Source organism: Vigna umbellata, chromosome 11, assembly GCF_029865625.1.
Source record: "Vigna umbellata cultivar VRB3 chromosome 11, Vumbellata_1.0, whole genome shotgun sequence".
In the NCBI taxonomy this organism is placed as follows: Eukaryota; Viridiplantae; Streptophyta; class Magnoliopsida; order Fabales; family Fabaceae; genus Vigna; species Vigna umbellata.
This window is the reverse complement of record NC_142175.1, coordinates 30,846,194-30,871,103: the sequence shown is the minus strand read 5'-3', so window position 1 is coordinate 30,871,103 and position 24,910 is coordinate 30,846,194. Positions and strand designations below refer to the sequence as shown.

The window sequence follows — 24,910 nt, the reverse complement described above, 5'->3', positions numbered from 1 at the left end:
AAGTCTCAACACCTTCAATCCCACCTCAACAATATATCATAAAATAAACCAAAAATCAAAGTAATGATGTATATTATATATATATATATATAAACCCAACATACCCCCTTTAGAAGAGACCCACAAGATATGAATCCCACATGATTATGACTATGATGCAGCTTCAAAGAGGGAAAAAAATGGAAAATTTCCAACCCCATCCCAACTTCCCAACCGTTACAAGCTTTGAAATTTGAGCTCAAAGTCCAACATTCCAAACTTGCATAGATAGATAGAGAGATACATACATGCTACAAGCAGTTCGAATTTTTGGGAGGAGAGAAAGATCTGTGTGGTGTAAGTTAGTGTAACTGGTGTAAGAAGGAAGTCTGTGCTCTTTGGGGGGATTGTTTTCTTGAGAAAAGAGGAAGCAGTGTGAAAAAACTGTGTTAATATGAATAACTGGTTGGGATTCTCTCTCACTCCCCATTTGAGGATTGATGAAGAATTTGGGAGAGAAAACCAAGAGCGTGGAGAAGAAGGAGAAGGAGGAGGAGGGTATCATCCTCGTCCTTCTTCTCACCCTCACTTGTCTGTTATGCCTTTGCGCTCTGATGGCTCTCTCTGTGTTGCTGATTCCTTCAGTCACTCTGCCACTCCTCAAGGTATTGCATGCCACACTACATCCTTTATTTGCACCCCTTCCCTTCTAGCTTATCTTATTTTGAACAGATGATAATTTTTTGTTTTTTCTCCAAGATGAGTAATAAATAACTAAACTTTCCTGCAACAAACTATTGTGATTCTCTACCACTATGAGTGATTCTTTGTTATTGAACGGGTAGAGTGTGTTCTGTTTGTGGATTCAAAGCTTTTGCATGTCGTCTAAAGCAATTTCTTTTGTGGTTTTTCTCTTGATTACTGCAAAAAGTTTTATATTTTGCTATGAATCAGTTCTCGGCTGCATTGATTTTTCTTTCGCCTATTTATGAATTAACAATGAAATTTGTGGGGCTGCTTGTAGAATGGAGGTATGATAGTGCAATAGGTGGAGGGAATTCCAATGAAAAAGGTCCAAAGCTTGAGGACTTTTTGGGCTGCTACTCAAACTCCCCCAATAAAGTCTTTTGTCAAGATTCTCAACATGACCAAAACCAAAGCCAGAGCAATGTTTCCAAAATCAATGTTAATGTGGCACCAAACTTTTGCACCAATGCTGATATTGAAACTGGGGATTGCCTCACAAACCCTTCTTCCTTGCTTCAATCTTTCCATGCATACAATGATAACCCACATGCCCTTATCCCGACCAATGGCATGTACAAGTCCTGGTTGGCGCAAACTCAGTTTTCTGATGTAAAGCCTTCAACTGAGGCAAATGGGTGTAATTTCCAATCACTGTCTCTCACTATGAGCCCCACTGTGCAAAATGGAGTGGGGGCAATTTCCTCTGTTCAAGCTCTTGATGACAATAGGAAACGGGCCATGGCTAAATCTCATGCTAGAGAACCAGTTCCTCGCAAATCCATTGACACTTTTGGGCAGAGAACCTCTCAATACCGTGGTGTTACAAGGTAGGGGCTATGGTTTTTTAGTGTTTATTTATTATCACACAGCATTATATTTTGTTTATTAAGATGATGTTTTTATCTTTTTTGTATTTGGAATTCATGGATTTTGGTAGGCATAGATGGACTGGGAGATATGAGGCCCATTTGTGGGACAACAGTTGCAGAAAGGAAGGGCAGACAAGGAAAGGAAGGCAAGGTGAGATAATGTGTTTTTTGGTTGTGGTTTTGGCTTATGGTGTTATTATTTTATATTAATTTGGTTTATGGTGATTGACCAAGGAAGATCATTTTCAAGACCAAAACAAGTGTTTTAGCCTTTTCCATTCTGTTCCTTTTTTTATTTACTTTCCAGTCTTGTTTTGAAAGAGAATATACTAACGGTCTGTTTCATGCACCGGTTGGATTCTTCTCCCTTTTTCATGGCTTCTTCAAATCTTCACTCAGTCTACCTTGGTGAGTGACACTCCTTCACACGCAATGGTTGTCTATATTTACTCCTTTACCATCTTTGTAAATCTTACCGATTACTATAACACGGAAACTGGTTAGATACGCTACTAGATATGAAGCATTGGAAAGTGTGCTTGGGTTCTGAAGATGATTTATCGGTTTTGGAAAATAATTATATCCCTGTATGTATGTATGTATCTATTATTATTAGGTGGTTATGATAAGGAAGAAAAAGCAGCAAGGGCTTATGACTTAGCTGCACTCAAGTATTGGGGTCCAACAACTCACATAAATTTCCCTGTAAGGCTTCTGAAACTTGTACAGTTTTCTACTTTGCAAAAGTCTTACCTTAGCTACTCTTGCAACTGTACAGAATAGAAACAAGGGAATTAAAAATTATTGAGAAAAGTCAAATATTTGCTATGTATTTAATTTTATGTGGCTTGAACCATTACATTGCAACTGTGATCACTCTACATGTCTACTGCTTCATAAATGCTCAGTTAAGCACTTATGAGAAGGAACTTGAAGAGATGAAGCACATGACCAGGCAAGAATTTGTCGCCAATTTAAGAAGGTACCATTAATTTTTTTCCATGTGATCTTAGTAAATTCTCTCACCCCCTTACATTCAACTGGAAGGAATTGTCCTTTTTGTTTCCCTCGGGCAGGAAGAGCAGTGGATTTTCAAGAGGGGCATCTGTGTATAGAGGTGTCACAAGGTATGGACTAAAGCAATGCGCTTTATCATTAATATGAATAAAGCTTTCCACCATGAATTATTTTCTGCAGTTTTCAGCTTTTGAATTAAGGTGGGCAATTATTAGCTAACATTTATCTTTTTCTCCTTGTATCATTTTCAGGCACCATCAACATGGAAGGTGGCAGGCCCGAATTGGAAGGGTTGCAGGAAACAAGGACTTGTATCTTGGTACATTTAGTAAGTTTTTAGACCCTTATCTCTCCTCGTGCCTTTCTTTCAAGCTTCCATTTTCCCTTTTCAATAATCATCGTTTCCTCCTTTATTCATTCATTCATGCATGATAATGTAACATAATTTAATAATGTCAGTTTTCACGTGACCATCTTTATCTTCTGCAACTCATTTCCCCATCCCTTGATTGAGGTTATTCTGACCAGTGATCCATAATGTAGGCACTCAAGAAGAAGCTGCCGAAGCATACGATATTGCAGCAATCAAGTTCAGAGGAACAAGTGCTGTGACCAACTTTGACATAAGTAGGTATGATGTGAAGAGAATCTGCTCAAGTTCCACACTCATTGCAGGAGATCTTGCAAAGCGGTCCCCCAAAAAAGAGTCACCAGCTTCTGTTGCTGCGGATGACATCAACACAAGCAGTTCTTCCGTGCCATCTCAGCCAACTTCTTTGGCAATAACCGATGCTGAACATTCTGATGAGTTGTCCAACATGATGTGGAATGCCAACAACAGCGATGAACAAGCACACAACGAGAGTGTTAACATGAACAACGTGAGTGAATCATCACAGCAAGTTTCTCCAAGCAACAACAAGGTTGGTTTGAACCATGAAAGTCCTCCCAAGTGTTCTGTGGGGCTACCGAACGAGTTTGGAGTGAGTGGAGCAGATTATGGACATGGGTACTTCACCCTGGAAGGACCAAAATATGATGATGAGGATGATGGGAACACTGAAAACGACCACATGAGCAGCAACAGGCTTGGAAACATGGGACTTGTTAATCAAGTTCCGATGTTTGCTTTGTGGAATGAATGAGAAACATTAGCTTAGGAAAGAAAACTAAGATGATGATGATGATGATGATGAGATGGCAGCATTATTGGATGATTATTGTAGTATTTGGTAAGGTAATTTGTTGTTGTGTTGAAAAGAAGGGTATGTCAGTAGTGGTGATTCCTTATGTGTTTTCTGTTGTTGGTAGGTAGGGTACGATACTAACTTGCAAAACATTATCCACTTTGGTTAACGAGAAAAATAGAACAGAATGATGCATGAAAATCAATGATGAGAATCGTACCAAAATCTTGAAATTACTATCCTCCTTTGCTGGCTGCTAACTAAATATATATTCATCTAAGATTATTATATCATTTGTTTGCGAAGTTAGCAGCACGGGTACTTTTTCTTTGACTACTACAAGGATATTTTCATGCCTGAATCTTCATAGAAAATTGGTTCACTTTGTCTTGCAAATGAAAGATGACAATAAAGTAATGGAGGGTGATGGGTAAAGGAAACCCAGACATCCATGTCTTTTCCCTTCACGACAAACAAGAAAGACAAAAACCTTCCTTACCTTCATCACGTTACTTTCAACTTCTTCAACCATTTCCCTAAACACCCCAAAAACAACAACTTTTTATTAACTAGGATTTTTTATATTTCTTAATTCAATCATTATTATTATTTTATTCTATTTTTCTTTTTTGTCTCCACGTGATAAAATGTTCAAGATATACTATTGTATTAGAGTTATTGAACATATATACTGTTAAAATTACATACAAGTTAAATAATAAAGTTGTTGTGTTATATCTCTTACATCATCACGTAAGGTGATTAATGGATTGTCGCTGTCATCACTATTTATGAGATCTTTATTGTTATTGACCTTATTTTCAGTAAAAAAAATAATGAAAGTTCCTTATTATTATACATTAGTTAAATATAATTTTATATTAGTTATAAAATTTCATATTCATTAACGGATATAACCACCGCAAGAAATCATCCAGTTGTAAAAAATTAAAAGACAGAAATTTGAACTGAAAAATATAATAAATAAATAAATAATCAATAAACCAAATAAAATTAAAACTTATGAAGTACTTAAAATTTAATTGAGTTATTATAATTTATATTTGTTTATGAATAAATTATTTTCTCCATACAAGTGGTTTTTCGTCTAATTTTTAGGTTTTCATAAGAAATGTCTTCACCGTTCTCTTTTTAATTGTTTAACATATTTTAGTTATTTTAATTGAATTTCACCCGTAAATGAATGGGTGACATCTACTTCATGTTGTTGGACTCTAAAATGTGAACTAGATTAGATGTATTCATTTAATTCTATAATATTAATGATCTTAAAAATTAATTAACGGTCTTATTAATACAAAATTATCAAAATTAAATCAGTTAACTCTTTTTTTTAAATTACAACTTTTTGAAGTTTTCAATTTTTTAAAATCTGTTTTATCAACAATCTCTTAACTTTTTTTTAAAAATTTAAAATTGTAAAAAATGTATATATTCCTTACAAAATTCATAGAGAATCGTTAAACGATGAATTAGAATGATTTTCTTTTCTTATTAAATAGATAGAATTAGATTGAATTTCAATTTATCAAAGTGAATTTACGACTTTGTTTTTTACAAAATCGGTATTATAATCTGAAATAAAATGTATCGTATCCAGATATTTTGTTAATACTAACTGTGATGATGAATTGATCACTTTTTTTAGGAATTTTGTTTAATAATTAACAATGAATATATATACTTTTCTTTCAATATTGCATAGGTTTAAACAATTCTTCCAAGGATTCGAAGAAAGAAATATTAACAAGAAAAAATAAAATTGAGTCATCTATAAGTTAAAACTAACGTATGCATAAATTAATTAAAAAAAAATGTTGTCAAATAACTTTTCAAAAAAACATAATTTTTAACTTATTTACAAATTAATCGAAGAAGTTGATTTTATTATTTTTCTTCGTATTTATTTATTTTACATAAATTCTTATGCAAAGAAGTCCATTGATAAGTTAGTAACATATACTATTTCTTTAAACTATTATGTTGGTACATGTTATTATGGTAAAAAAATAATGAATAATATCGTGATACCTTAAACAGGAGATATTTTCCTTCCAGCATAATGAATAATTAGTGTGTGATTATTGATTAATGAAAAGTTTATAGTTATTGAGTGGTGGGCATCATGTTTTTCTTTATTATCAGTTGGTCAGGTGAAGCAGTGGGATATTCTTTGACCGAGTCAAAGAGATCACAGAACGAGGACTACGATAAGTATGGTACGGTTGAGCAGTAGAGAATTACTTGCTAAAATGCACCAGAGGTATCATGCACACACACTCTCTCTCTTTCAAAAGGTAAGACCCCTTTTGACTCCAGAGAAAGGGAATGAATGAATGAACTAAAAGGAATGGGGAACTGTCTTAAATTGCGTGCCTTTTCTCACTTTATTTATTATTATTTTTTATTATTTGATATTTTTCAACTTAGTAGTTAATATTTTAAAAAAATACTCCTATTTATCATGTTCAAGATAGTGTACATTTGTTTTCAAAGTAAATAGAACTATTTCAGAAATATTAGTTAAGCAAAAAATCAAACTAAAATATTGCTTAATAATTTTTTATTAATTTTAAAAAAATTATGCACTAATAAGGTAAAACAATTTTACAGTTGATAATGCAATTACTTTACAAAATAAATAAATGTGTTTTGTGAGAGAATTTGTGATTCAACAACATCTTTTTTTACATTTACTATTATATATACTATTTTACTTGAACTGTCACTTCCAGTAGTAAAAAGTGTGAATTTTTATTTTCTATTACGTTGCGCTATTAAAATATATGATACAAATAGAACACTTGTTTTGATATTTTAAAATATATTAAAAACCTTTTTAATCTAAAAAAATCAGTACATTTTAAAGATATAACACTGAAAAAATGAATAAATAATCAGCAATAATATTTTTTTTCCCACAAGATGTCAATATAGTAGCAGGTAGCTTGGTAAGACGATATTAGGTCAGTTTGATATGACAAAGCATTTTTTTTTTCATTTCATGTAAGATTTTGAAAATAAATAGAAAAAAAAATACATCAAATTCCTAATTAATATCACGAATTTTTAACTTAGTCCTTTTAAAATGTTAGTTACAATTTCCTGTCTAGTTTTTAAAATTTTAATTCGTTTATGATATTTCACTTCAACAACGATAAAATGTTACAATTTTTGTTTGATCGGCAAGACATCCGTTACAATGATATATATCAAACCTAAAATATTGTAAAATTTATTATTAATATATTGCATACATTCGTAATTGACATTGTTACTATTTACATGCATGTAGAATAATTATATACCATATGAATATGAAATAAAAATTGTTGAATTTTGAAAAATTATAAAACTTAATCCGTAGTAAAAAGTCATTTATTATTTATTTATTTTGGGTGTAATTTGGTAAAGCTTGTGGTTGAAAGAGGGTTTGATATGTTAATTGCATGTGGGTTGGAATTGGGAAAAAGGGACAAAAAATTAATCACTGCAGCAAGTTGTACGGAAATGGGGGGCCCCTAGAGGGGTTGCTGCAAAGAGAAAATTTAGTGAGAGATTCTGCGCAGAAGAGAAAATATGCATAAGGTGGCAGAGAGGGCCATGAGACGCAAGAGCCACAGAAAAAGACACAACACGTACAGGACAAGATGCTTAAATATCCACAGACATTTCTCCATCATTACCACCCTATTTCCAACCTCTACAGTAACTCTGATGTGATGCAATCTCCAAATCCAACACCATAACTATATATTTAAACATTTTTATATACATAATATCTCTGTCTGTTCTTATGTCACACACACACATACATACGTACAGAGAGAGAAAAGAAAACGAGTATATGAAAATAATAAAAGGAACAAGTTGCAAGCGTAGTGTAGAAGGTGGTGACATTAAAACAGTTTTATGTTTGTAAGGAAGGAAGCTACATGGTATTTATGTTGTGCTAGGTAGATGGTAGTGTTGCTGGTGCTACATGCATGTGGGTTTTAACTAGTTTTTAGGGCTTTGTGTAGGGAAGAATAAGATAAGAGCTGAGTTCAGAGATTGCATGGCTTGGATGCATGCTGGCGTGACAGTTTGAGCATTTTTCCATCTATAGGTACTTCTCTGTGTGCCTTTAATTTCAAGCCTGTGAGTTGTTATGGATCGAATAGACAGCTCATTCTCTATACACTGCAAACTACACCCCTACGATGCATTTTTCACTACCCTTCAAATTACTTTGACTTCCTCTTCCACACCTTTTGCATCTCAATCTGACCAACCCCATTTCAAATCCAATCCAATCAAACTTCTAGTCAACTCCATTTTACACTAACAATCTCCACAACATCACACAAAAATTCTAACCCCAGTGACATTTATGGTGATAGTTGATATGATAAAGTGCTAGTTATAATTATGTTCAACCACCTAAATTAAGACATTAATCATGTTCATAATGATATATGTGAGAATTGAATTCTGAAATGGTGGTATGGTATGGAGTCATAGAGGTATAGGGACATCCCCATTCCTCCAAATGGCCACCTGGGGTGCCCTGTAGCAACCAGCTGAAGTTTAACCACTGTGAGAAACTTAGCCTCAATTTCCAATGCTTTGGCACGTAATGCACATAGATACATACATGGATACACACACCCTTTCTTTCTTTCTTTCTTTCTTTCTTTCTTCACTTCAGTGTCTTCCAACTCGAAACTTTCGCACTTTCTCATCATCTTTTTCCTTTTTCTTTAAGGGAATAACTGTGAAAATGTGGTAAAGCAAAAACGATGGGACCAAAGTCTTTTTTTTTTGGCCCATTCATTCCCATCTCTCTCTCTTTCTCTCACTGCCTTTACCTTCATTCATTTCACACCCTCACTCTTCTGTCTCAACAATTCCAACATACCACCTTCTGTCCCCCCTCTCTCTGCAAATTACCACATTGCCATTGCAAAACCAGTTTTAAAACGAGAGATTTTGAAGGGATGAGAAATATTTAAGAAGTGAGGGAGTTATTATGATGGTGGTGTGTAGGCAATGGCGTAGGCATGGGAAGAAGGAAGGAGCAAAAAGACAATTGTTGGCTGACACTTTTGGGACGATTCTGTAAAAAGAGACTGCGTTCCTGCGCTGCGGCTGCACTCTGGACACTTCCTCCTCTTTATTTCCTTCACTCCATTCTCTTTCCATTTTTCATTTTTTCATTCTCTTCCAACAACTACCATAATTATTAATGTTAATTTCGATATTGCGTTTCGTCAAAGACATCAAAATCATTAATAACTCCATTATTTCTCCCTTCTTTCTTTTCTTTTACTGCACTTGAAATATCTTTCTTTGCTTTTCTACACGTTAATTATGCTCTGGAATTTCGACCATCGACCTCATCCCTGTTATACATATTGTTCCAATAATAAAGATTTCTACGAGGATCAATTAAAGTTTCGTGAAGAAATTCGTGTCCAAGAACCCAACATTTATGGCTTTGGACATAAAGGACAGACCCAATTTCAAGGTTTATACTCTCCAACCCCTTTTATCATAGGCACGTGACTTACAAATTTATCTATCTCCTTTCGAGTTTTCCCTGTGTTTATAGTTCAAACTCCCAAACATCTGCAAATCATAGACAGAAAGCTAGTTGCTTAGAGCATCTCATTCAAATATTTTTCCATTAAGTACAATTTTAATTTATGTGTCAAAAATATAAATAAACAAGATTAAATATGTTTTTACTTTTTTAACTTTCTTTCTTTGAACATAAAATTAAAATTTATTTTTATCTTAAACTTGGATATAAATTGGTCTTCAAATTTAAATAAATATATACAAACATTCTAACTTAATTATGTTAAATTTCTTTTTATATGTCAAAAAAAAAAGTGAACTGATATTTAAATTATTTAAACGTTTTATTTTAAATATTAGTCTAAAACATTATTTAATACATAAAAGTAATAATATCATTCAATTTTTTTAATTTTAAAGATAAAAATATATTAAAATTTTAAAAATAAACCAATTCTAATTTGTTTTCCAATTTAGGAATTACACATAATTAACCCAAATAAATATACTTTTGGTTATAATAATCAAAGATTACACTATGATAGTCTAACCTCTGGCAACAAATTCTAAGTATATTATTAAATTTCAAAGGACTATTTCTATTTTTCTGAAGAGTTCAATAGTGTGTTTATATAATTTCTCAAATGCTTGTAACATGACGTGTTTAACGAAGTTGTAAATCTATTAATGATAAAAAATTCAATTAAAAAAATCAAAAAATATCTAAAATATTATATCTCATAAAAACAAATTAATTATCCGACATAATTTATTTTTTTATCGCTAAAATCCTGTTTGATTGTTGTTTAAACTTTGAATTGGGTGATTTACGAAACAGCCCTTATACCAACTAGCTTTAATATATGTTGAGGAGTGTGAACATTTTTGTAGCTAAATTGTTTGTATATTCTCTATTGAATGTATTGGGCCGGACTCGTTAACAAATGAATACGCAAAATTGGGCCATAAATTCCTTGGTGATCCAGCCCAGTTCAGATCAAAAGAAGTTGAGGTGACTATGATATATAAGAGATTACCCTTAATAAGTTACAAGTCACTTACTATGAGTGTTTTTCTTTTCTTATTTTATTATAATAAATAATTTAAAAAGTAAACACAGATATTAATAATAAAATCATCTTATTTTTCATTATTTTAAATTTATTTAAATAATTTTATTTTCGCTATAATTTTATTCTCTTTTTCTTTTTCACTACCAACGTTCTATACTGTTCAAACAAAACATTAATTACATAAAATGAAGCAAGGTTATGACGAGATAAAAAGATTTGAATAATTTATCAATTTGGTCCTCAAAAACTAGTTTCTTTCATAAATAGTCTTTTTCAGAATGAAAATCATGCAAACAATGATTTAAGTATTAAATGTTTTAGTAATATTTAAGTGTTAAATGATTTAAGAAAATTAATTAAGTATTTAAGTTGACATGTTCATATTTAAGAATTATTGAAAAAAAAATCAATACTTAAAAGATTATGTGACGGTGATTTTTAATACTTCGGAGATTATTTGTATACCTTCTTTCTTTTGAAAAATAGTTAATATTTTTTTATATATCTCTAATGCCATTACTTTCAAATTTTGTTATTGCTATAATATCATTTGATATTTTAAAGTGTTATATTTTGAGTAGGAGTATTAATTGGGATAGGTTATAACTCAATCCCGATCAATAAAACTTAATTAAATTGGATTAAATTTAACTTTTTTAATTGTGTCAAATTCAACTCAATTAAAACTATTTTTTTATATATAAATATATAATATGAATCACCTAAAACTTAAGACGAGATTCGCTCTTTTACTTATAGATTGAAAATTTATGTTATATATTTCCTTTTCCATATTTTGAATTAGATTGATTAAACTAGTTATGACTTGACTTGAATGGTTTACATTAAGCCTTGAATTATTTTTTGTAAAATCTATTATTTTTAATTGGTTTGATACTTTAAAATTTCCATTTTTAACAAAATAAATAAATAAATAAATTTAAAATATTGATCCAATTGAACCAACTCAATTCAACCATGGCAAAAATATGTTGAGTTAGATTGACTCTTAACATAAAACACTTAACCCAATAAATTCAATATTTTTTTAGTAGGTTAATGAGTTTTTTAACTTCTATCAAACTCATACCAATAACATTCCTAAATATGAAACTAATAGATAATTTTTACAAATTTAGAATTTAAAATATTTAATCCATCCTATTCCTTGACTAATTATTATGGTCACATAATAAAGTTACTAAGAAGTGACTTTCTATGAGGAAATTTAAAAAAAAATAAATAAATAAACATACAGGAGCCCGTTAAAGCCCAAAGTCTCCAAAATTTGTTTAATAGCAATATATCTGTATTAAATTAAAGGTAAAATAATGTTTAAGAATAAAATTTAATCAAATCATTATAAATCATTATTATTTAAAAAATATTTTTAAGTTTGATAAATTTTTCTAAGATTATAATATATTTTAACATAAATAATTTTATTAATAAATAAAAAATGTCTCAAATTTATTTTAGATCGGTTAAATCCTTAAGCCGCTCTGGATACCTAAGACACTTAAAATAACAGTATAAGTGTTTCAAACAATATAAAAAAATAAAATAATGAATAATAACTTTCTTCTTTCTTTAACCTTCATATTTAGCGTTATTTATGATGAATGTATTAGACATTACAATAACTAAAAACACGAAGAGAAAATATATTCCTCTTATTCATACGAGTATCAAGGAAAATGTATTAAGAAATAGACCAGGTCTAAACACTATATATGCTTGGATTAAAAACTAGCTCGTCACTGATTAAATAATTGACACAATTTTCATAATAAAAATAAAAATATAGTGTGTATATATACTAATTAGCATAACTTGATAAAATCTAATGAAATTTAAATTTTTTTATGCAATGAAGTTTCGATATATGAAATTATAAATAAAGTTAAAAAAAGGTGATTGAGTAATTCAAATTTTTTTGTTGCTCATATCACCATGGCACATGATTCTGTTGCCAAATTTGACGCCCCTCGTTACGAGTATTTTACGTTGTCATGGATATCCAGCGAATATGTTTCTGTTATGTATTACAGAGGAAACATGTTTTTTGTTTTTTCTATTACTATTAAATGATAAACCATAAACCTTATATGTTTTCCATTAATAAAATTTAAACATAAACTTGTTTCCATTTTCGTTATTTAACAAGAAATCATATCGAACTTGTTCCTATTATAGATTAAGCTTAAGTAAGAAAAATGTTTTTATATGAAAGGAACATTTTTCAATAAGAGTATTTTGGTAAAAAAGAAACACTAGCATAAGTGGTATATTAATGATTTTCTATTTTCACACGTGGCTTTGAGAATTTTCTATTCTCACAAGAGGTTCAGTTTGTTAGTATGGGTGGGTCGGATATATGTTATAAAAGTCTTGGCATGATCTATCTTTTTGTACGATTAGCACAAGTTGTATGATATTTAACAAAAGCTTATTTTTTTAGATTAAAGTATTATAAAGTATTTATCTTTTAACATAAATACCATTCAACCACTACTTGAATATAATAAGTTATATACTTTACTTTTATAACATATGTAGAATAAAGTATGGCGAAAATCATAATTTAGAATTGTTTCATATATGAGTCAAGGTTGTTTGTTATGTTGTTTGAGGTTTAATTTTTGTTTAGTGAAGTGTCTTTTAAAATGAGTTGATAGGTACTACAATATTAAAGTCAATTTAATCTCTGATAAATAATAATTAATACTTTTTTACTATAAATTTTGTAATAATTTTTTAATTAATTTTGATGTAATTACGACCAAATTGTGAGTAATTATACTTTAATATTAAGTTAATTAGTTTTAAGTTTAATCTATTCTGGTACTGTTAATTCTTATGAATCTTCTTATGAATCTAATTGAAGGCTAAACGGTTTGTTTGGTGATCATTCGAGCTAGTGACATATTCTTTAGGTTGAAACTTGACTATTTGAGTTGGTGCATGATTGACTTGTCTGTTTGGTGGTCAGTTAGTGATGGCAATGCTCTAACTAGGACAAGCCAAATCTAGAAGCAACCAAGCCATGTACCCAAGATGCTCACAGTTTTGATAATAGTTTGCGGAATGGTGGTGGATGAAGATAAAAGGCTCACGGTTTTGATGTGTTGAATGGTGAAGGATGAAGTGTTTAGGGTTCTCTAAGAGAGGTTGGGCCAACTCTTGGAGGAAGGTGGCTAGAGGAGGCCACTTGGGTTACTCTAACCTAGGGTGACCTTAGAAGAGGTTGTCTGCACAAAATGACAGCATAACTTTACTATATTTTCCAAGGTGATTACATAATGGAGAGCACCTATATTTATAGGCTAAGGTGTCTCAAAAATGGGCTGAAACTTTAACCTAAAAGAGCCACCTTGGTTGGCTTGGAGAGGAAGGAGAAATCCTCTCCAATAAGAGAGAGACAAGTGGAAAAAAATATTCTCAAATGAGAGAGTGACATGTGGCCACTACCTATGGAAAAATTCTCCATTCCTAGAGTGACATATGACCACTAACTAGGAGGAAAAATCTCCAATGGGAAGCCTCTACATCTCTAGGACGAAATATTGCTCCCTTGTCCTCCAAGCTTAGCCAAAATGTTGACCCCTTGGTCAACACACACATTTTGGACATCCAAGCATAGTCAACTTTGGGCCTTGGCCCTTTGTTAACTTGTTTGGTCAAAATCCTATTCTACTTGGCCTAAAATACAAGGCCCAATTGAAATCCTACACTACTAGGTCCATAATACAAAGTCCAAATAAAATCTAGACTACTTGGCCCAATATACAAAGCCCAAATAAAATCTAGACTACTTGGCCCAAAATACAAGGCCCAAAATTATTCTTACTCTTATAAATCTTCATGATGACTTAAGATAGCCCAAGAGAAAGAGTCTAGGTCCATCTTCCATAGATGCCTCCAACACTTCATGAATGTGCTAGGTCATGGCAAGGGGTATGCCTTCAGTCGGGCTTGTTGGTTTGCTCTCTATGCTGGTAGTTGACCGTCTAGACCAGTGCATGATCGGACGATCTATTAGATGCTCGGCCAGACTTGTTGGTTTGCTTTTCGTGGGTTAACCATTCAGGTTGATGTATAGCCGGTTGGTCTATTTGGTGGTTGGTTGAGCTTACTGGTTTGCTATTCCAAACTAGTAATTGACCATTTAGATTGATATATGGTCGATTGATCTCTTTGGTGGTCGACTGAACTTGTTGATTTGTTTTTCCAAATTGACAATTGATCACTCAATCATACATTTCATGAACAATTTAATTCTTTATTAAAAAATCACGGTTCACAGTCGATAGTTTGATTATTCAATTTATAGTTAACTGTCTAAATTATGACTAAATACACTGTCATAGATTACAATAATAAAATAATTTGCAACTAAAACATATATCCATTAGAATTTGCAGTTAAAATCTTTGTCTAGCATCACATACGGTTTAGTTTGTTTTAATCTTGTTTATTCATATTCCCTTCTTTGGTGAATCTTCAACAAATGTGTAATTTTTAGACATGAACCTGTCAAAAAAACTAGAAACAGTTGGCAGTTACTCTGCCTAAACCTACCAACATAACAAATAACATCAGTTGCACCACATACATTATTCGGTAGGTTCCATTTACCCCACTACTTTTTATCAAATCCAACCATTGTAACTGAGAACCAATAATTATTGAAATATATGTAGTGATGCTTTTACGCGGAAGTTTCATTATTTGAAAGTTTGAAATTGTAAATGTACATATACTTTCACACATGATTACTCGTCTAGTTTTCACTAAACTTATGCTTATAAATGAACAATATGTATCCTCTATTATAAGCACAAGTTTCAACTTTTGCACATTCATAGAATAAGGAATTTTTTATTCTTTATTCATATATATTCATAGAAAACAAATTTCGTAAGAAAACTATAAAAGACTTCTTTTATAAAAAAATTATCAAGATTTAGAGAGAGAAAATATAAAGAGTGATGGTAGATAAAAGAAAAAAAATAGTATCAAGCATTGAATCAACGAGAAAATAAATCAACAATAAGAAAATAAATAAGAAAAATTTCAACTTTTTCATTTCTTTTAGATTTGCAAATTGCACCCTTACTTTTGTAATTCCAATTGACAAATATTAATACAGTACTACACACCAAACATTCTTTACCAAACACAACAAAATACTAAAAGTTTAATAAGGTGGGATAGGAATAAAAAAGGACTCTTTAATAATGAAGCCAATCTCAGTTTTAGGGCACAAAATGGATCTAAACTTTTTTCAGGTTTTATGAGAATTTTTTTTCTCCTACTGGTATTGGTACAATTAATTTCCCAATTAGCACATTATTCATTTTATTTACTCAAGACAAATTTCAATTTTTATATATACATATTTTTTTTATCTATTAAGAGAAGTAGGGATAAAATATGGATATATGAAGGATATGATATAATGTAGGGAAGCATAGGATAAGAGGAGGAGGCCCTCCACATCAGACCCATTCATGGCTGTTATACCAAAAGGGTCCTACATAATTAAACAATACCTTACTATATAGGGCCCCACCATTTATGACACGTCATGTCGCAATCTCTCTCTAACTTCCTCTGTCTTCGTGAGTCATGACAGGTAGAAAGATTTCATGTTACAACCTCATTGCTCGCTTAAATTAGGCCAACCGTTGAACCCCGCGTATTCTCTCTCCCTCTCTCTGTCTCTCTCTTCTGTCTTTCTCTCTCTCTCTCTCTCTTCTCAACTGGATTCGTTCCTCCCCCATTTCTGAGAAGGTGTGGGGAGAGAGACCGACAGGAATTTGATCCACCTCTTTCTCTGGGTCTAATTCCAATACTCTCTTCAGATTCATCCACCCTTTTGTTTCAATTGCTTGGAACCGTCGCACATTTTTACTCTTTTAATTTGCGGGTCCTGAATCGCAAAAACCCTAAAGGGCGCCAATTTGGAGGTACGTTCATGTTCCGGACGAAGAACAAGAAAGCGAGGATTTTTCGCCGGAGCCAATTCGATTGGAAGTTATAGATTCAAAGGAATCCTTTGATTTTATCGGATACCCCCGACGCAAAAGGGGGTAGATGCGAGCAATCCCCCCGAAAACTTGAAGCCTTAATCGAAGATTCGTATCGGTTCTTCAAAACCCATGGATTCAACGTTTTCGCGCTTTGGATTCTTGATTATTGGCATTTCCATTAGCTTTTATGTGTTTACTGCACAATCCCAGGGACAAAATGGGAGGAGTGATGCCGAATCAGGATCACCGGCTTTTATTGTGTCCAGCCCTCCACCCCCGCCCCCGCCCCCGCCCCCGCCCCCTCCACCACCTCCACCACCGTCTCCTCCGCCTCCTTCATCACTTCCTGGGACACGTTTAGTTGCTCCACCGCCAGGATCAATGCCTCCCCTTTCTAACGAGATGGGTGCGCCACAGCCGCAACGTCACCTGGGCCACCACCACCACCACCATGTGCACGCACCGCCACCGCCACCGAAGATGAATGCGGGGAAAAAGGTTGGACTTTTGTTTGCTGGCATTGCGGCAACCATGCAAGTTGGCATGGTTGGGTACTTAGTAGTAAAGAGAAGACAACTTTTGAATAGCGATGAGGACAGATACGAGAATTGTTCTTGAAATAGATTCTTATCAATTCATTTTAATTTATAAATTTAATGGATTGAAATTCTTTGTTGAAAGCGTAATGGTTGGGAGAAGGGGAATATTGTTTGGATTTTACAGAATCTGATGGAAGGAACATGAAAAGGCAAGCACGTAAAGACACCAATGATTTTAGAAATTATTGGAACATGAATTGTGTGCAATTGATGCCATCATTTCGGCCCTTGGCGTTACTGTGTATATTGGTACTGCTAGTTCACGTTTCATGCTGTGTTGCCTCTTTTTCCCTTAGTTCCATTACATTGGCTTATAATGGAAAGAAAAAGTAGCCCTCATGTACCTTTTTTAAATTTTTTTCTTCTAATTTGATCTTTTTTTCTAACATGTTCAGTGTACAATGATGCTAGGAATCTTTAAAGAATTAACAATGACAATCTTATATTCTTTGTTTTTTCTCCTCCACTCAGTGTCTGATTGTTCGATGTTGTTGTATTCTATTGTCCTTGTGTCTAGAGTTTCTCTAGTACTATATTATATTAAAACTGTTGTGATTTGTAACTATGTTCCAACTTCAAATGGAAATATAGAATATTTCTCCTAGTGTTTGGCACACCCTTAAACGAGCACCCTTTTTCTTCTTTTTCTTGATAGAAATGACGTTCTGCTTTGCCATCTAAAGTAAAATTAACTGCTCACTGGCTTTAAAGTAGACTTTGTATCATGTTTTTGGGTTTGACATCTTGAATGTGATTTAAAGAAGTTACAGTTGTAGCTTATACGTTCCAAACTTGATTTCTTACTTTTAACAGTACTTTCAAGCAGGTTATCAATTGAACCTTAATTTGGTTGAAATCTCTCAATGTAGTATTATATGTCTCGAGATTGTTCACTATATGATTTTATAATTGTGCCTTTGGAGGATGCCCTTTGTAGGGATAACCTGTCTAGACAATGTACATAATGCTGTTTAACTAGAGATAACCTCTGCTAGACATGATATGGTATGTTGCAATTAGATGCCACATAACAAGCATAAGTTTGCAAGTTAATCATTTATAACATCTCCGGTAGTTTGTCTGTCGACATTTTTTGATAGAACTTTGTGACATTGTTTTACTCCCTACTATAGTTAGTAGGAAAAGGTTTGGAGGTTCCTGTTTCGAAGAATTTTATATAGAGCAGGTAATGGGTGATTTTAATGCATGCTATCATTTACTACATCTTGTATGTTCTTGAAAGCAGCTGACAGTATTATGTTTATACGATTCTTCTCCATTACACTTACAGGTCTTAATAAATCAACCTCATTAAGGGAAACATGGTAGATATAGAAGCTTTCAAAATGTATATGACTAACTTGCATACATAAATTTACTTGCAATGAAGCGTCTATAATAGCAACATTCTGCATATTGTTAAACCGTGAGACATAGTCGATTGTTGATTGCTGAAGATGGCACATTAAAACTGCCTGAGTATTTTTTGTTCATGTGTTGTCACAAGTGTTCATCCTCAATAAACTTGCAAACTGCGGTTCACCCCTTGGATTTGTTCAATTTTGTGAAGAACGATCTTAATAAACTTTTATTGTAGAATTATTGATTGTACTGATGATTGATATGGGTGTACACAGTCTCTCTAAAGCAGAATATTCAAGTCACATCCCATCAACACAACACTAAGAGGATCTGAAATTTTCAGCAAGTATGAGATTTGTCTCGCTGGATTTACTTCGTGGGAGAGCTCTCATACATGGTAATATCCTTTGCCAATAGGTAGATTGTTCATATCCTATTATTCTTCCAATTCAAATATGAAGTCTGTTTGATAAACTTTTTCAGAAGCATTTTTAAAAGGAGAAAATATGAAAGAAAAAATAAATAAATTTCAGCTTTAAGTTAAAATTTGTTCACGGATAAGTTAATTTGAATAAGTTATCTCGTATTAGCTAATCCAAAATTAGATTCTTAACTTATGTATTAGTTAGTTTTAGCTTGTGAAGAAGTTTCTAAAAACACTTAAAAGAGAGAAAAGGATGAAATAGACTTCTTCCCAAGCTAAAAGTTATCTTGCGGATGTTATCTTGTGTCGACTAGATCAACAATCAATGGTAGCTTTTTAATGAAGTAGAAAATGCTTATATACATGAAAAGAAGTTGAAAATGCTTATATATCATTCATTTCATTCCTTGTTCAACTTGGCACTATTGTTTCTGGTATAAATTCATGTACAGAATTAGGAAAAGTTGCAACCTTTTCTAGATTATGTTGTTGACATCAGTTTACCCTTTTTAACTGCTAAGTTTTTATTCTATTAATGAGCGTTAAATTTAGTAACTTCACTTGAATAAATAATTTATCACCCTTCTAAAGCATTGCTTCAAATTACTACTTGAATAGTTCTTCATACAATTATTGATCCATCAATGTAGTATCTTGACTCCAATAAACAATTTATCACTCTTCTAAAACATTTTCTCAAATTGCTTAGAATGTTTTCATTCAATTAATGATCCATTAATATAGTTTGACTCGAATAAATAATTTATAGATCTTCTAAAACATTGATTGCCTCATTATTTCTGCAGGTCAGAGATACTCATTGCACAATGATAAAGCTTATGTTTGCATTTCACTTAGAATTTAGCTCAAAATCATTCCAAAATGCAGAAGTTAATGGTAGTAACTTTGGTTCATCTTTTATTGCAGTCTTATATACATTGAAATGTGTAATCAAACATACGGAAATTGTAGCACTATGTTTCATTGTAATAATGTTCTGCTATCATTTTTCTTTAAACATTTTGAATTTATCTATAAACACTTCACTAAAATTAAAAATAAGAAGAAAAAAACATTTATGAAAATTAGTTTGTACATTAATTAATTTTAACTAACAAAAAACTTAATTTCATTTTTTCTCTTATGAAAAATTTTCTCAGAAATTTTTTTTCAATGTTTTCATTTCCTATTATATTCACAACAACGTTTATGACATTTTAAATTTCCTTTCTAATTATATAATTTGTTGATAATTAAACCTACTTGGACTATAAAGTATTCTACTGGAATTATGCCCAAGTGACAGCAAGAAGCTAACAACTACAGATTTTATTATCATGATGTGGCCCAATTCAGCTGCAATTACAGTCCAATTTCGGAGGACTTCAAAAACCTGAGGAACAAAAAGAAAACAGCTCACATTTGTCTTATATTTTAAAAATTATATAGTATCAAAGTTACGAAAATCACTTTAATTCTAATCAATATTCGACACAAATATCAAATTGTAAAAGAAAAATATTGCATTAATGAAAACATTTTTTGCTAACTCACTTATAACAGCATTTTTAATTAACATGTATTGATTTGATATAACGATGTTGACACTCCAAATAAAATTTTAAATCCACGAATAGAAAAATAGGATTCAAGGAAGAGAAATTGTCACAAAAATTAGTTAAATTAGTTATCCATACACAGATACTACTGTGAAAAGAAATGTTTTTAACATCACTTTATGTTTTTTTTTACATTAAAGAAGATGATAGATATTTTCTTTTTAATTTTTAATGAAATGGATTTCTCCACATCAATTTGGAAGTTAAAAACTAAGTTATTTTCATTGTGACTAATGTATTTTTTGAATAAGATGTTTCCAATAAATGAAAATAAAGAAAAAGAAGGGAATCTGTTGTTTGGTTGAACTTCCAAGAGGTGATGAAAGTGATTGATTTGAGAATTCACGTTTGAAAAGCACTAGTTGCTCTTGATGCTCTAAAAATAAAAGACACACACACATTAGAATTCTCTTTATGCAACTTTACCACCAACATAACATGCCACACAATCATCATTTTGCTCTCTCAATTCCACCCGTGCTTCTCTTTCCATCTTTTCTCTTTATGCAACTTCGCTACAACATTTTCTCTTTTCCTTCAAATCACCCTCTCTTTTTCTTCTTCATTAAACTATAATTTTCAGCTCCCATAATCTATTTCATTAATACTATATTCACTCCAAAACTTCACAATCATCTGATGTTGATAGCTTAGAAAGTTGCATGCATGATGGGTATCTTGGGCCATCTTTCTTTTTCTCTTCTCCACAAGATAAGTAACAGTAAACATACTTAGGATTTTTATTACATGCTTACAGTCATATCGTGTTGCATATAATATTTGAGATTGTTTCAGCCATGCATTCCAATGTTAATGTGTGTGTTTACGTGGTATCTTTGTGGACAAATCAAGATATACAAAGGAACCATACCCACAGAAAGCAATTAATTTATTTTTCGTGATCATATATAGTAAAATGATCTTCAAATTTTAAAATGATCTTTCTAATGTAAAATTATTTTTTAACGTGTAATTCAACTTCAAATGAAAAACCAAAACGTAGTATATATAAATTGAAAAGAAATTAAGCATTTATAGTTTGGAAGACATTGGATTGGATAAGTTGATTTTAGGTTTGAAGTCTCAGTGCCTTTCAATTATTGATTCACCTAAAAAATCAGACGACCAACCCAATTTCTGAGATGGTAGTGGAATTTACCATTTTGACAAAATCATTTCACTTGGAATATATCCCAAATGATATAAAGTTGGGGCAGGAGAGAACTGTAATTTGCAAATAAGTAAATACCCCTGTGGGAAGGGAATAATATGCAGTACAATTGGCACATAGTACTCTTTTGTAGTTTTCCTGTGACTTACTTTTCCTTCTTAAAACAGCTTTGAACAACTCCAACATTGCCATTGCAAACACTTTATTGTTACTCCCTACATTGTCGTGTAAGACCATTTAACTTGGATAATGATTGAGGTTAGAAGGTTAGATTAAGGTTTAGCAGTTGCCCACGTTTATGGTTCAGGGCAAGAAAACAAAGAAGAAGAAAAAATCTAATATTAAATGGAAGCAATGAAGAAAAGCTTGAAAGCCTGATATGAATCTGCAAGTTCATTAGATGAGTGAGAGAATTTGGTTGTTGTTGTTGTTGGAAAGTGTCCTCCCTAATAATCCTAATAGTGGTGGTAATGTATGCAAATATTCATTGCACATGATCCCTACTACTGGGTCCATGCACATAACAAGGTTCAGAAGAAACACAAACATCAGAGCTTATTTGAATTGTCCTTGCTACCACCCATTATAAAGCAGACTGCAGAGCAACTTAATATGCTTTCCAGTCAAACAACATAGTGTGCAAATCTGAGACATGTTTTTTTTTTTTTTTTTTAACTTTTCTTCAAGAGGAAGAAAGAAGCATATATAAATATCTAGCAAAGCAAAGACACAAATCCTAATGTGGTCCCCCACTTAACACAATAACATCACACCTTTTGTAAAAGAAAATCACCCCAGCCACAAAAAAACTGATCTTTATCAACGAGTCTCTCTCTCTCTCTTGGCCGTATCCACCAGCTCATAATAACAAAAGAAAAAACATCATTCATCTGCCAAGGATAAAGGAGACTACATAAGTACAAATAATTTTATAGGTAAGCATGAAGTGGAATATTAAAAAGGATATGATAATGAAAGTAGGGAAGCAGCATGATCATTGTTACCGGTTGGGATTCTGGAGTTGGAAGCAAGATCTAGCCAGGAATCTGTGTTCTTTGGTGGCCACTCCCCAAAGAAACGGTGAAGGGGTCTCTGGCTCGTTGTCTCAGCTTCTTTCTCTTTGCTTGGCCTCGTTGATTTGAAGTCAGTCCCCAAAACAAAGCAGTGTTGTTGCTCTTGCTGTCTTTGGTTGGTGCCATCATTGATGTTCTGAAAGCTGGAGTTTGAATAGGACTTGTAGGTGCTCATTGATAGCGGCTGATACGAGTCAGAATAGTTCCTCGCTGATCCTGAAGCTTCCGGGAAGAAAGCTCTTTCATCCACATCTTCCCTTATTCCATGAACATGCCTGCTTGCAGGAATCAACAGGAAGATTACATCTTTAATAATTCACAAAAACAATAAATCTTATGCCATACATGAATCAATCACCATATTCATTTGAAAACCAAAATAACATAATAAAAGGACCAAGTAGTATTTTTTGAAAAACTTACCTGTAATCCTTCTCATCATGAGAATAAGAAGCAGAGTCCATGAATAGCTGGTGGGTAGTGGCATCTTGAGGTGAAAAATCAGAATCTGGGGGTCTGGAGGAGGTTGATTGGGCATAGAAAAAGGGATTGAGAGAAGGGTTTTGGTAGGATTGGGAAAAGGGTTGGGAGTCACAGGGCATAGAAGAGGGCAAAGGAGAGAAAGGGAAAGAGGGTGAAGTTATGGTGGGGTTTGCCAAGGAAAGGTTTCTGGTATAAGATGGGATTGTTTGAGAGGTGTTAGTGGCGGTGCTTGTTGCTGAAGAAACTTCCACAGGCTTTCTTGAACGGTTTCTGCCTCTGTGCATGTGTCTTTCACAGTACTTTGAGTCTGGATATGCCTCCTTTGAGCATCTCCATTTCTTGCCATCTGTTCTTCTGCACCTTCCTGGCTCTGGGTCTACTTTTCTGCCAAATCCCATTTCAAAACATCCCCACCCAACTGCAGCCAGAGTTATGACAACAAACCAGGCTCTAAATTTTATTTGTCCCATAAAAAAAGTAGACATATAATAATAGCCACCAGTGTAATTTTCCTTTTAAAAAAAAAAAGTTATCCATGGACTTAAATCGTTAGCAGACCTGCAAAAGACTTACTTGGATGATGTGGAAAGAGTCTGGAAGAAATTGAAGAGTCAAGACTTCTTTTAATCGAGTAGATGAGATCTGGTGGAATAGGTGTTCCTGTGACCATGTATTTGAAAACAAGAGCTTGTTGCTCAAGCTCTTGCCACTGAGATGGTGTGAAAGGAGACCTATTTCTGGCAGTTGCAGTTGCACTCATCATTGTTTGACAGAAAGAAGGAAGAGTGTGTGTGTGAATAGTGGTGAAGTGAAGAAGAGGAAGAAGATATAGGATTTAAAAGAATGAAGTAAAGAGAGATTAATTTTGTTTAGGTGGGGTGATAGTAATTTTTGTGTTGGGAGGGGTAGCAGATTCTTCTCCTGTGCATGGATAATACTAATGGGTGTGATAGTCTGATGATGCTTCTGGCTTTCTGGCTTTCTGGCTTTCTGCCACCTCCTCTCTATTTCTCTAATGTGCTGGATGGGTGAGTGAGTGAGTCTGCTCTTATAATGACTGCACCTCTGTTGCTTCTGTTTTTTTCTCTGCAGCTGCCTTTGTCTCTGACATCTTTACAGAAATCCATAAACAAATGTACAAAGGAAAGAAGAAAAATTAAATTGAAATGCATGTTAGTCCATGCACCTTTGCTTTTGCTGTCTCCACATCACTCATGGAAAACAGTGTCATCCATCCGATTATGTGAAGTGTAAGCTGCCGAGCAATAGTGGCTGTGCCTATATAAATCTCTTTTGTTTTGCAATCCGAGGGATGGTAACTTTTTAAATAAGAGAAAGTCTCGTACGTGTCATTTCTAATCTTTTTTGGCTTCACCATGCGTGGCATTATCTCATTGATAGATTTGGAGGCCAAGGCTAGAGTTGAATCCTCCTTTTTTTGGCCACGGATTGATGCTTTCTCCTTTTTTTTCACATTTTCTCCCACCTCCAAACCCAACCATCTCACTTTCATCTCTCCATTTTCGGTTACATTACACTCAATTTCCCCTCCTTTACCTCTCAATTGCCTACCCTCTTCCCAATAACCTCTCCCATCTTTCCTCCTTAATCATTTCCACAATCCCACTTCACCAAACTTCATCTTAATTATAAAGATCATTACTTTCTAAAACCCCAACCAATAATTCA

General features: G+C 32.9%; 3 protein-coding genes across 5 annotated transcripts; 2 read left to right on the top strand and 1 right to left on the bottom strand.

Moving 5' to 3' along the window:
- On the top strand, positions 1–4,035 carry LOC124829607 (Integrase-type DNA-binding superfamily protein). The gene is made up of 9 exons (XM_047303148.2): positions 1–644; positions 1,004–1,553; positions 1,664–1,746; positions 1,995–2,003; positions 2,212–2,300; positions 2,504–2,577; positions 2,672–2,722; positions 2,864–2,940; positions 3,156–4,035. The coding sequence occupies exons 1-9, from the start codon at positions 434–436 to the stop codon at positions 3,755–3,757; spliced, it is 1,746 nt and encodes a 581-aa protein (XP_047159104.2). The 5' UTR covers positions 1–433; the 3' UTR covers positions 3,758–4,035.
- Positions 4,036–16,121: 12,086 nt separating this feature from the next.
- LOC124829603 (uncharacterized) lies at positions 16,122–17,555 on the top strand. Its single transcript, XM_088101562.1, has one exon. The coding sequence runs from the start codon at positions 16,620–16,622 to the stop codon at positions 17,106–17,108; it is 489 nt and encodes a 162-aa protein (XP_087957688.1). The 5' UTR covers positions 16,122–16,619; the 3' UTR covers positions 17,109–17,555.
- A 4,485-nt stretch (positions 17,556–22,040) lies between these two features.
- On the bottom strand, positions 22,041–24,457 carry LOC124829606 (growth-regulating factor 1). Of its 3 annotated transcripts, XM_088101620.1 has the most exons (4): positions 23,780–24,441; positions 23,162–23,639; positions 22,670–23,013; positions 22,041–22,555 (listed from the first exon to the last, which is right to left on the bottom strand). In XM_088101620.1, the coding sequence occupies exons 1-4, from the start codon at positions 23,982–23,984 to the stop codon at positions 22,548–22,550; spliced, it is 1,035 nt and encodes a 344-aa protein (XP_087957746.1). In that variant the 5' UTR covers positions 23,985–24,441; the 3' UTR covers positions 22,041–22,547. The 3 variants fall into 3 exon arrangements, with proteins under 3 accessions (XP_087957746.1, XP_087957745.1, XP_047159101.2); XM_088101619.1 differs by lacking the exon at positions 22,041–22,555 and having other exon boundaries at positions 22,620–23,013; positions 23,780–24,457; XM_047303145.2 differs by lacking the exon at positions 22,041–22,555 and having other exon boundaries at positions 22,620–23,013; positions 23,795–24,444.
- Positions 24,458–24,910: the final 453 nt, after the last annotated feature.

Excerpts from the sequence above, each read along its gene's own strand:
- LOC124829607 (XM_047303148.2), top strand. The coding sequence starts at position 434 with ATGAATAACTGGTTGGGATTCTCTCTCACTCCCCATTTGAGGATTGAT. Across the intron at positions 1,554-1,663 it reads CAATACCGTGGTGTTACAAG|GCATAGATGGACTGGGAGAT; the intron begins GTAGGGGCTATG and ends GGATTTTGGTAG. Across the intron at positions 2,301-2,503 it reads CAACTCACATAAATTTCCCT|TTAAGCACTTATGAGAAGGA; the intron begins GTAAGGCTTCTG and ends ATAAATGCTCAG.
- LOC124829603 (XM_088101562.1), top strand. The coding sequence starts at position 16,620 with ATGGATTCAACGTTTTCGCGCTTTGGATTCTTGATTATTGGCATTTCC.
- LOC124829606 (XM_088101619.1), bottom strand. The coding sequence starts at position 23,984 with ATGATGAGTGCAACTGCAACTGCCAGAAATAGGTCTCCTTTCACACCA. Across the intron at positions 23,640-23,779 it reads TCCAAGTAAGTCTTTTGCAG|TTGGGTGGGGATGTTTTGAA; the intron begins GTCTGCTAACGA and ends CTCTGGCTGCAG. Across the intron at positions 23,014-23,161 it reads CATGATGAGAAGGATTACAG|GCATGTTCATGGAATAAGGG; the intron begins GTAAGTTTTTCA and ends TCCTGCAAGCAG.